Source organism: Ciona robusta, chromosome 3, assembly GCF_009617815.1.
Source record: "Ciona robusta chromosome 3, ASM961781v2".
NCBI lineage: Eukaryota > Metazoa > Chordata > Ascidiacea > Phlebobranchia > Cionidae > Ciona > Ciona robusta.
The window spans coordinates 7,147,645-7,160,083 of NC_143237.1; the positions used below are offsets into that span (position 1 = coordinate 7,147,645).

At 36.2% G+C, this 12,439-nt stretch overlaps 2 protein-coding genes across 8 annotated transcripts; both read left to right on the top strand.

The window, feature by feature from the left end:
* The first annotated feature begins 90 nt into the window (after nucleotides 1-90).
* On the top strand, nucleotides 91-8,905 carry LOC149738716 (calcitonin gene-related peptide type 1 receptor-like). 7 transcript variants are annotated; one of them, XR_016384588.1, is made up of 12 exons: nucleotides 91-1,057; nucleotides 1,382-1,516; nucleotides 1,839-1,945; nucleotides 2,769-2,860; nucleotides 3,573-3,687; nucleotides 4,111-4,264; nucleotides 5,033-5,093; nucleotides 5,878-5,944; nucleotides 6,345-6,427; nucleotides 7,321-7,529; nucleotides 7,818-7,955; nucleotides 8,408-8,905. XR_016384588.1 is itself a non-coding variant. In XM_089874386.1 (12 exons), exons 1-11 carry the CDS (start codon nucleotides 988-990, stop codon nucleotides 7,942-7,944), a joined length of 1,206 nt encoding a protein of 401 aa, XP_089730512.1. In that variant the 5' UTR covers nucleotides 91-987; the 3' UTR covers nucleotides 7,945-7,955; nucleotides 8,408-8,905. The 7 variants fall into 7 exon arrangements, 4 of the variants coding, with proteins under 4 accessions (XP_089730512.1, XP_089730509.1, XP_089730511.1 ...); XR_016384589.1 differs by having other exon boundaries at nucleotides 7,321-7,515; XR_016384587.1 differs by having other exon boundaries at nucleotides 7,335-7,529; nucleotides 7,818-8,029.
* Nucleotides 8,906-9,034: 129 nt separating this feature from the next.
* Nucleotides 9,035-12,426, top strand: LOC149738717 (PMS1 protein homolog 1-like). The gene is made up of 2 exons (XM_089874333.1): nucleotides 9,035-10,043; nucleotides 10,310-12,426. Exons 1-2 carry the CDS (start codon nucleotides 9,182-9,184, stop codon nucleotides 12,256-12,258), a joined length of 2,811 nt encoding a protein of 936 aa, XP_089730459.1. The 5' UTR covers nucleotides 9,035-9,181; the 3' UTR covers nucleotides 12,259-12,426.
* The last annotated feature ends 13 nt before the right edge of the window (nucleotides 12,427-12,439 follow it).

Below are 12,439 nucleotides of genomic sequence, written 5' to 3' on the forward strand. Positions count from 1 at the left end.
AAGGTACAAGGGAACAGGTGTACAAGTGTTAGTTGTTCGGGTATAAGCGCCTTAAAAAAGGCTTAAATCGCATTGCCGTGTCCGCGTTGGATTTACCTGTGCGAATAAACCAAAGACGTGTAACGAGACACACAAGGATAAGAATGCATGTGATGGCCGCACTTTTTTTCGTAGTCGGTGTGGGAAAATTGATTTAAACAGGGAAATGTGTGGGTTTCCGTTATTGAATATAGGTGGACGGGGGAAGACCGGTTTACCACATAATATAGTGGGGGAAGATGGCACACCTTTAGCACGAAATTTATAAATATCCTGATCGTATTTTAAACAATTAACAATGGTCTATGAAAGTCGCGAGGACAAGGTTTTATAATTCCTTGAATGTTTTTTGTTTGCTACCAAAATGTACGAAAAAATAGAATAAAAAGGTGTCCCATCTTCCCCCATCCTACCATATCAAAATTGTCTGCTCGTGTTTTAAACAATTAAAAAAAATGTTAAACAATTGAATACTATGGAAGTCGCAAAAATATGGATTTATAATTTTTTGAATGTTCTTTGTTTGCTATTAAAGCCGACGAGAAAATAAAATGAAAAGGTGTCCCATCTTCCCCCACCCTGCTATATACATTGGCCTATCATTTTCAGCAATTACTTAAATCATGTTTTAGCCGTTTTTGTCATTGATTTACCGTAGAAAATCAAGAGAATAACTAAAAACACGCTCGCCGTCTTCAAAACACCTTACGTAATCTACTTTCTACGGTTACAAATCCAGAGCAAACCAGAAGCGGTTGCAACAGAATCGATTGCAGAAATAAAAAAAAGAAAAAAATCGTTTGAAGAAGCGTGTGGGTCGTCAAGGGTAGACATCAGTCTTGATTTGGCTTCCTCAAATAACTGCTGCTTTTCGAAGAAAAGACGAGGTTTTAGTTTTACTCTTCTAATGGCGAATAGATAAGGTGTTTGGAATACAAAGTACACAAAATGTACAACTTCGAGTTTACGCGACAACAGTTTAATTGCTTTGTGGATAATCTAAATATTTCACGAAATAGTAAGTCAAACGAATTTGTTTGTTTTTTTCCGACGCCGATTTTATAACAATTTACGCCGCGAGAGATTTTTTTAACATTTCTAATTTCAGGTGTGGTAATGGCAATTATTTCTTATTTGTTTATTTCCTATTTGCGGTATATGGGCTAGGCGCTACTGACTGCTTCATATAATAATCTAATAACCTTCTATTTAAATCCCATTTGATCGATCCGTATTAAAATTTCTATTAAAAATTAATCGCCGTCTATACGGTCGCATCATATTCAAGCAAAAACCGTTGCTGCGAATTTTCCAACTTTTAAAGCGCAATTATAATTTGCAGGTAGCTTCTGTGGGGCAATATGGGACGGCTATGCGTGTTGGCCACCAACCCAGAGTTCCAAAGAAGCTGTGCAGAACTGCCCATCTTACCTACCAAGATTTAACACAGAAGGTATTTCGGATTTTGTAGGGCGGGGTAAGATGGGACACGCTTACATTTTTTCTTCTTCTCACAATTGATAGTAAACAACGAATTTAATATAATTGTTGTATATGACCATAGTCCCATGACTATATAAAAGTGCGTTGTTATTTTTTCAAACAAAACACGATAAAACATCAAATGTAGGTGGAAACGGTATCCTATTTTACTCTTTACAAAACTATATAAATAACGCATATACGAGCGGGTATAAGCAGTTTAAGATGTGTAATATTTTCGTACATTCATTTACCATAAGCTATGTCGGTCTAATAACAGTTTGATTTTTATTCCAACCGACAATTGTTTCTCGCAGAGTTTGCTGTACGTCCGTGCCAAGCTAATGGCGAATGGTTCCGTTATCCTACTACACAATACCAGTGGACGAACTACTCACGCTGCCAACTGCAAAAGGGCCAAGAGGTTCTCTTTTTGAATTAACTATTTACCAAAAAAAATGATTGAATGAATGTAAGGGCCAGGGAAGTCGCTATACACGGGTGTTCTGTTTCATATAGTAGGGTGGGGAAAGATGGGACACCTTTAGTACGTAATATCCAAGTATCCTGATCGTGTTTCAAACAATTAACAACGGCATGTGGGGGCCGAGAGCATACAGTTTAATAATTCTTTATGTGTTTTTTGTTTACAACCAAATTGGACGAGAATATGGAATGAAAGGGTATCCCATTTTGGTAAATAGTTAAAGATATACATCTCTTTGCCCACTTTACGAATTAGCACAGCATATGTAACTTTGTGGGTGAATATTTTTTGGATATTTTTGTAAGTTGTTGTAAGATGGTCACTGTTTTTGTTCAATTTTAACGTCTAGTGTAATAGTAAACAGAAAATATTAAACCATGCCCGTATCCTTAAGACTAATCAACAGAGCGTTGTTAAATACACGAGCGTTAATTGCTGCCTTCTTACTCCACTTAATTGTACTTGTGAATGCTTCCCCATATGTAAATATAACAGCATTATAAAATAATGGTGGTAAAGGTCACCCGAAACTATTTTACAATATTAAAAGTGTTAAAATCAATGTTAATTTATTTTACTTTCTAACACAGTTCTTGTCTTTTAGCATACGACAAACAGTAATTCTACAATAAGTTTTCTACGAAAGAGTCAAAAATACCGATACAATTATACCTATACTGCCCTAATAAGTTTTTGAGTGACATTTATGACTGATATCAAAATCTATTTCAATCACGACTTTAATGAATTTAATTTGCAGGCTGTTTGGGCCAAATATCGCTTGGCGATTTCTGGTTACTCAGTTTCGATGATAACATTGCTTGTGGCTTTGTTTATTTTCTTCCATTTCAGGTAATTCATTTTGTATTTTTATTTTTACATTTTTTTAGTTTTTATAAATTATACAATTGGTGTGTTTTTATACGGAGTCCTATTTATGGTATTACAAAATATAGAAGCCACAATTATGGAGCGACCGTAAATTCCGCGTTTTAGAAAAAATGGTAGTTAATTTTTTTTTCGATTGGTGACTTTTTAATCATAACATGCTAATAGTAGATTATTTTATTGCATATTCGGCCTAATAGTAGAGTGGGAAAAGATAGGACACCTTTTCATTTTATTTTCCATTTGGTAGTAATAAAATACCATTCAAACAATTATAAAACCGTATTCCTATATGACTTCCATACACCAATGTCCATGGGGCGTTGTGAAAATACGGTTTTAATTTTTTTTTAATGGTCTGTGTTTACTATTAATCTAGACGAGAAAATAAAATGAACAGGTTTCCTATCTTCCCACCTTACCGTATATTAAACATGTCTTCATTTCTGTATAGATAGATACCAGTTTGATTTGTATAATGATACAGCCACAAATTATGGCGAGAACGTAAATCCCGCCTTAATAATAATACATTATTATTTTCTACAAGATTTAGCTTATTAAACGAGCCCACCAATATCACTTTTGCCGCCCATCTTCGATATTAATGAGCCGGTTTATTGGCATGCTATTGACGTGATATTGGATTTGAACCGAGCTCTGCGTCGTGTTTCAGGTCCCTTCAGTGTCAGCGCGTGACAATGCACAAGCATCTCTTCGTTTCTTACATCCTAAATGCCCTTGCAAGCGTTCTTTGGTTGCATTCCCACACAATACCAGGAGTAAGCCAGGTAATACGTCTTGCATATGATCTTTAAAGACTTGAAAACATTTCGAGGTACAAAAATTTTGACAACCTATATCTGCTAAAGAACGATTTGAGAGTATATATCGTGGGGTAATATGGGACAGCTTTAGCACATAACATACAAATGTCCTGATCGTGTTTTGGACAATTAACAACGGTCTATGGTAGTCGTGGGGATATAATTTTGTAATTCTTTAAATTTTCTTTGTTTACTACTAAATGGGACGAGAAAATAAAGTTAAAAGGTGTCACATCTTCCCCACCCTACTCTATATAATTATACAGTCTCTTTAAATTTATTCACACGCTTCATAAATGCTCGGTTAATACGCTCTTAAAGGACTTCTTCTTTCAGTTTTCATGATTTATTTATTTACAACATATTTAGTTCCCCGTTTCTTTGCAGGTCTATTGCAAGTTTCTGCACGCGATCCACCAATACACAGAAACAAGTAACTATTTCTGGATGCTGTGTGAAGGGGTCTACCTTCATACACTCGTAGTTGTGTCGGTTTTTCGTGAGAAACAGAACCTGCTCATCTACACAGGCCTAGGCTGGGGTAAGTGCTTTTATACATGCATTTCTAATTAGTTTAGTATTGTTTTGTACAGTAATCAAATTGGGTCCTCGGTTTAAGCAAGCGTGCGCTTTGTGACGACCGCCATTAGGTCAAATTTTGCGAGTATATACGCCAGCACCATTATCGTGTTATACGTGTTATAACCAGCACCATTATCGCAACCACAGACTATGTTATTTATTTTACACATACAAATGTTAAAGTCAAAAGAGTATCTGCAAAATTAGTAATTAAAATGCTAAGAGTGAAATTGTAAATAATATCCCATATTTCTTAATCGTGGTTGATGATGTCCTTTTTGAGTTAACGATGTGGTTATACACTTCTGTAAAAGTATTTGCTTACTAGTGTATACCAAATGGGGAAGTATGGAAGAGAATGAAAATACAAACCGTTTTAACTCAATTATAACTTTTTAAATAGGCGAAAAGTTTCAGTAATAAAACATTAGGATTTCAAATTCAATTTTACGTTTAAGTTATATATACCGTCTTCTTTCGACTTTCCGAAAAATGTTTTTGATCCGATGATGTTGGTCGATAAGTTGTCTTTACTGTTGGGAGTTTAAGTCGAAAATAAACTTCACCGCTCCAAAATGTTGATCAGAAATCAAATGCAATTTAAGCGAATTCCTTTTATCCGGTTTTATTGTCATTTTGGCTGCGTTCTATTTCCGAAACGGCCTCGGCCCGAAATAATATTACAAGTTATATCGATCTTCAATTGTTGAAAATTGTTTTTCCAAAGGATTCCCGGCACTATCGTTGCTACTCTATGTCGTTACTCGCTTTGTGTTGGACGACAGCAGGTCAGTCGTAATTAGAGTGATGTCTTGTCTCATGATATTTAACATGCTCAGTTAACATTGGTTTTACATGTTTATATTTTGTTGTGTAATTTACTTTTATTTGGTATAGTAGGGTGGGGGAAATGGGACACATTTAGCGCAGAATATCTAAATATTCTGATCGTGTTTTATACAATTAACAACGGTCTATGGGAGTCGTAAGGATACGGAATTGTATTTATTTGAATTATTTGAACTTCCCCCACCCTACTATATATTCGTGCATCGGGTTTAAAGCTTTCCGCTGCTTTTGACCGTATGTGTCCTTGGAAAAGACACGTCGGCAGATGTATTAACCCATTAATTGTGGTCCCGTATGAGCTATCTAAACTGCCAGTCATGCATAGGAAATATAAAAAAAACTAAAAAAACGCAATTACACATGTAGTAACTCGTAAGCGGACAGGAGGCATAAAACAGAACACCCGTGTTATAACGATTGTTCCACCACGCAGGAATAAATAGGTTACATTTATTTTATTACCTCGCTTAGTTTTATAGTCTTTTCGCTGCGGTGTTTTAAGTTTTTTAAATAGTCACGTTTTTAAAAACTAGCCATGTAGGATATATAGTACTGTGGAGTAAGATGGGGCATCCTATAGAAGTTATTGTAAGGTTACGATTTTATAATTCTTCGAATCTTTTTTGTTCAATACCAAATGGGACGAAAAAATATAGAATGATGTCCCATCTCCCCCCATCCTACTATATCTTTATTCGCCATGTAACGACGTCAAACTTTCAGCTGCTGGGCGACTCCAACCACAGATGCAGCCTACATTATCCATGGTCCTATCGCGATCGCTCTTGTGGTAAGTGGGATCAATTTTTTATGTTACTGGTTGGGCCGTGCATGGTAGCTGTGACCGCAGTACACGCGTGGAAATTATAATGGATCGTCGATTTTAATATAGCATTTAAAGGCCCGTTTCTGTCAATAAAGTTTAAATTCATTTCATTTTAATCCCGTGGGTCTTGATTTATAATCCGATAGGAAAATAACGACCCGTGAGAAACTGAGTTAATATTGGCTTAGCGCGTGTGGACAGTGTCCAGAAAAAAAACCTATACCGTAACAGCTTGCAATTATATCTCCAACTCACAAAGGTCTAACGTAGTAATTAACAATAAAGAAACCAAACAATTGCTATAAAATTGATCTCGTTCGTCCCCTAATACATATAAACCGCTTGATTTACTGCCCATCTGCAGATCAACTTCATCATTCTGATGAACCTGCTTCGTGTATTGCTGTCGAAACTTCGAGCAAACAGAAACAACATCCAGAGATACATGTAAGCTTAATTAGAAGCCTGCCCCGTTAATGCAGCGCCTATAAATTATTAACGCCTTGACTGCTGACACAAGCAGTATACAGAAAACTACGTTTAGTCGGAAAATTCTCGCCCAGGTTGGAATGATTAATGGATTTTAGTGGGACTGATTTTAAATTGCAATATGTAAATCTGTGAAATTTCCCGCCTGCTGGGCGTAGCGTTAATATCGACACATTGCCAAAACAACCCCCTGGTGTATTCGAAAATTAAAATATGGAGCACATCCTCATCCGATGAGATATCTTTCGCGCGTCAAGTGCGTCTTAACATAAAGTGTATACAATCAATGCGCACATTTCATATAGTACTGTGAGGTAAGTAAGATGGGTAGTGTTAGCACCTAATATCCCATATTCCTTTATCGTGTGATTTTAACAATTAATAACAACGCGTTGTTTTGGAGTAGCGGCTAGGGTTTTTTTTAATTCTATAAATATTCTTTGTTTACTACCAAAAGAAAGGATAAAATGAAAACATACCCATCTCGTCCCAATCTACTATATAGTAGGATGGGGGAAGATGGGACACTTTTGGCGCATAATATCCGAATATCCTGGTCGTGTTTTAAACAATTAACAACGGTCTATGAGAGTCAAGAGGATATAGTTTTATAATTTTTTAAATGTTCCTTGTTTACTACCACATGGAACGACAAAATAGAGGTAAAATATGTCCCTCCATCCTACTATATACTTCATAACGTTTATTGCTATATACTTGGCACTAAAGATTTACTGCGTGCCATCTTTTTGAATCCCCGTATGCGCTAATTTGATTAATAAATATAAATTTTGACAGCCCGCTTCGGGCGTATACGCAAAACCATTTAAATCAAGATGACGTAATGTCAGTTTTGAATATACAGAGGAGCGATTAAAGCGACATTGGTGCTTATTCCTTTGCTGGGCTCACAACACATCCTGCTCACTATTGCCCTCTACATTCCAAACGCGTCTGTGCTCAGAGTGTTGTCTTACATCACCAACGTCTTAAGCAGCTTCCAAGGTTTTGCTGTTGCTATCATCTTCTGTTTTTGCCACGAGGAGGTTGGTCGTATAACGTAAGCAATCTTGTCTAAACCTCATTCTGTCGAAAGGATATTAAGAAAGGCGTTTCCACCATTTTCCCAACGAAAGTAGCCTATTTTCGATATTAAATCCGCTATTAAAGGACGTTAAACCTTTATTAATATGGCTTACTCGTGAGTGGTCGAGCATTAGAACGGATTCAGTTCCCATTTAATGTATTGCCTAGACCGCTATAGCGATGTGCTTCGGTAAGCTTTGAGGCTATATTTTGCAAAGTATAAACTTTGCAATGTAATGTGTAATCACGCTTTTTTCCCCAGGTCGCTCAGCAGGTCAAAAAGTTCGTATCACGTCGATGTGGCATTTTTAAGTTTAAGCAACAAAGTCAGAGCAGCAAGCGTAACAACGCTGGCCTCGAGATTACGGATGCCACCCAAATCGAACTGATGCCACGTCCGGTCAGTACCTACAAATTGTTAAACGACAGAAGATTAAATAAATAAGGGGAAACTTGTTTATTCTCCCGTATAGCGTGAGTACAACCTGTGTATGCTATTTCATACACGTCGTGCCGCTTACCGGTTACCGCACATTTGTGCAGCAAACTAGTATAGGTGATTTTTTAGTTTAACTGTTTATATATTTAGTAGGGTGGAGACAGATGGGACACTTTTAGCACATAATAACCAAATATTCTGACCGTGTTTTAAAAACCAACACCAATCTAACGGGTGTCGTAAAGATACTGTTTTATAATCTTTTTGAATTTTCATTGTTTACTACCAAATAGAACGAGAAAATAGAATGAAAAGGTGTCCTACCTTCCCCCACGCTACTTCATTACGAATAAAGTTGTACCTAAATATGGTAATAAGGTATGATGTGACCAACACTACGTTCTTTATTCTAGTGTCAAGAATGATAAACTTCATAGACAGTGTTGAAAACCAGATACTTGGATTCTCATTGACATGCTTGTCCTTGCCGCATTATTAATTTGCTGCATCATATTGCCACTGCTTTTGTGCTTCGTTACCTGCGATGTTACGCCGTTAAGTACAAGGCGATTTTAAAAGACAATTGATGCATAGGTTACGTGCATAAAAACGAAAGCTGTTGCCAAAATTGGATAAGTGAATTGCATAAGATAAACAGCAATACGACAACATTTTTATTGCAGCATACCTTACATATAAGCATGTCTTCCAAGATTTACTTTTTTACATTTAAAATAGCGCTCTATTTGTGTATATTAAACGCAACATAATTGTTTTCTTTTTCTTTGAATCTGTACTAACAAAATGTGGATACTTTTTATCGTAATCAGTTTCATAAAAATACGACAGTGTAAATTTATTTCAACACAATACAAACTTAAAAGTTTAATAAACATTTTAAAATATAATAATTTAATGCCATTTGATTTTTCTTGTGCCATAGTACCCCAGCTACCAGTTTAAAGGTACCCCGGTAGCATTTTTAAAAAATGCAGGGACTTTACCCTAACAAAAGGTATTGACGCTGTGTGGTGTCTTATGCTTTGTTCGGTATTAGAAGTCACTTGTGTTTGTTTGGAAACGTTGACTCGAGTGCTTACGATTTTAGAATGCTTGAAATATGGCAGAGTTGGTGAGTTTTTGGTATGGAGGGGCGGTTTTAGCAACTGTGTAGTCGAACTGGAGAAATGCATAAGTTATCTTCAGAAACATCTAAACTTATATCAAGTGCGCAAGTAGCAACCAGTGTCAGTAACGTCGTAAAAGAACTAACTGAGAATGCACTGGACGCCGGTGCAACGTCGATTCAAGTCAAATTGGTCGATTTTGGGCTTGAAAAAATCGAAGTTCGGGATAATGGTTGTGGAATTAAAGCAGAAGAAATGAAATATGCGGCGCAAAGGCATTACACGTCGAAGTTACGCACTGACAAAGACTTGCTATCATTATTGACATACGGTTTTCGGGGAGAAGCCCTCAGCTCTGCATGTGAAGTTTCTGATGTTTGCATTACAACAAAAACAAGGGACGATGCATATAGCACTGCTTACACACTGGACTCAAAGGGAAGTATATCCCTTTCACGACCTTCTCATTTAGGTCAAGGAACAACTGTTGTGATTTCGAACATTTTTAAAAATTTACCTGTCCGAAAAAGTTACTATGCCAACTCTAAAAAACGCAAGGAGCAACTCAAACTAACAGAAGACATGCTTATTGCATATGCACTTGCTAATCCTTCAGTTCATCTTAGCCTCAGTCACAACAAAACTGTTATCTGGCAGAAGCCAGCATGCAAAACCTTAAGTGAGGCTGTGGTTAATGTTTTGGGAAGTGCAGTTTCACAGAATTTGGAGGAGAAAAAGGTACAGAACTGCGAAAAAACTGTTGCTATTCATGCATTTGTTCCGAAAAAAGTCATCTTAAGAAGAACATGTGACAGATGTTATGTGCTTATTAACAAACGACCAATTCGAGAAAAACAGATTGATAAAACTATAAAAAAGATGCTCGGAAAAGGGGACAGTGAAAAAGAGAATAATCAATCAGGTATAGAATTCTTAAATGCACCTATATTATTGTCATCAAATTAAAGTAGCCTATCGCTAATTTAAAATTCCTCTTGTTCAAAAATGCTTAGTTTTAAAGTTTTAGTAAGCTTACAGGTTACATGGTTTAAAGCATATGATTTCCTAACCTTACCATCTATTTACACCGATTAACTAATCGTTTTTATACATATATATTAAAAAATTACATACTGATATATTTTAACAATTTTTTTGTCCCACCCTAAAAATTATTTTATATTTTAGGATGGCCGACAGCAATTCTTTCCATCACCCTTCCAACTGATACAGTGGATGTAAATGTTAATCCCAACAAAACCCAAGTCATGCTAACTTTGAAGGAAGAAGTTCTTAAACTAGTTGAGAATCTGCTTGAACCTAATTTAAACCTACAGACGGATAACACTACAAATGGCAGCAGTAACTCAGGTCAAAATAGATTAGTTACAACAACAGACGGAAAATTCTCATCACATGCAGGAAGAACAACAACAGAAGTTACAACAACAGAAGAAAATTTGCATCAAACCCTAGAAACCTGCACTGGTAGTAAAGAAATGCATTTACATTCTTGCTCATTGTTTGAGACAGATGACACAAAATCACAAGACTACAGACTCCAAAGTACGCTAAACAACACAAACGCGCCCATTTTTCCTGACTTTGATTTGATATCTCAATCTTGCTTGAGCACAAATACAGACAATGAATGTACAGCAGTACCTGAACCTGTTGCAACGATTTCAGACCCTACAGTATGTAATTCAGTAAGTAACCATACATTAGGTATTAGCTGTACTGAGGGTGAAAAAGAACAAAATATACTTCAACAAAACTGTAACAGAAATGATAAAGTACCTGCTCAAAATGATCATGTCGTTCAAAAACTTACACCAGATGCTTCAATGCAAAGCAGAATTGATGTAGATCATTCAGATATGTCCAATGACCATACAGTAAACCCTATTTCTAAAATTGGAAATAACTCAGATTTTGAAAATGAACATACTGCTGCTATGGAGTCTAGTCACCATGAACTTAATATTTCAAATAAAAAGCATGGAGAAAATGTCAGTGCTTCTGGTTGGAGTAGAGGGAGAATAGCTACTGATGAAAATGGGTCATATATTCAACCTGTGAGGATGTGTACTGGTGTGAAGAGACCTTCGGTGTCTCTGTCCCCTTCAAGCAGCTTGAGCCATGAGACTTCAGTAAAGAAACCTAGATCCGTGTTTGATGTTTTGAATGAGAGTGCTAAAGGTTTGGACTGGGAGAATGCATCAGCAAGCATGAGAAGAGACTGTGTCTCCGTTGCATGTGCAGAATACGATAACCACAAACGTTCAGCAACAAAAATGAACAAACCATCTTCAAAAGAAAGGAGAAAATTCCGAAACTCTTTTATAAACCTAAACACAATGTCTAAGAATGTCTTGGGTAGTGGAAATAGTGCAATGCCATCAACAGAAGATGATTTGATAGAAGGCCCAACAGAATTTCCATTAACATTTAGTCTAATGTGGTTTCTAAGGGAAACACGGACTTCCGGATTATCTCAACTATCTAAAGCTAAAGTGATTGGAATAATTACTGATCTGGAATACAGAGGTGCTGTCATTAGCATTGGGGATAGTTTGTACTTAACGAACTTGCACCGGTTACAAGAACAATGTTTTTTCACTGAAATGATAAAAAATCATGTTTTTACAAGTGTCCCTTGTGAACCAATTGATATAACAAAATGCAATCTAAGCCCTACTGAGTTTTCTACCCTAAATACTTTATCTACTTGTGTTTCTATGGATTTTGGTTGCAGCCAAGAAGTTACTGACGAAAGAATTTGCTCAAATGGTTTTAAAGTAGTGAAACTTGTACCTAATGACAAAACAGAAACATGGCAATTAGTTGGAGTAGCTAAGGGACTATTAAACCACACACCAATGCAAAATCTAAAGGAAATTTTAAACATAGTTCACCAAAATCCAGACTCACAATTAAGCTCATGCAGATGTCTTAATGCAATAAACTTTTTTCAAGGAGAAGCCGCAAGAATGGCAAAATCATCTACTCCTTTTACTAAACCAAATAAAATCCAAGACCTTATTAATTTACTGCCTAAAACAAATGGTTCAGTTATTAAAGGAAAGTGTTTTCATAACAAACCTATTTTTATTAAACTGTCTGATGTTAGGTAAATGATAAGTTAATTTATACTTAAAAAATCTGTTATGTTTCCGCTATTTCACCTCATAGTGTAACATGTTTTAAACAATGCCCCCTTTAAAAACTTCTTTCCTTTTGTTTGTTCACAGAACAAATAATACCTTCTTTCTCAACACAAAGCATTTTCTACATTTTTCCAGGTGTAGAAATGTG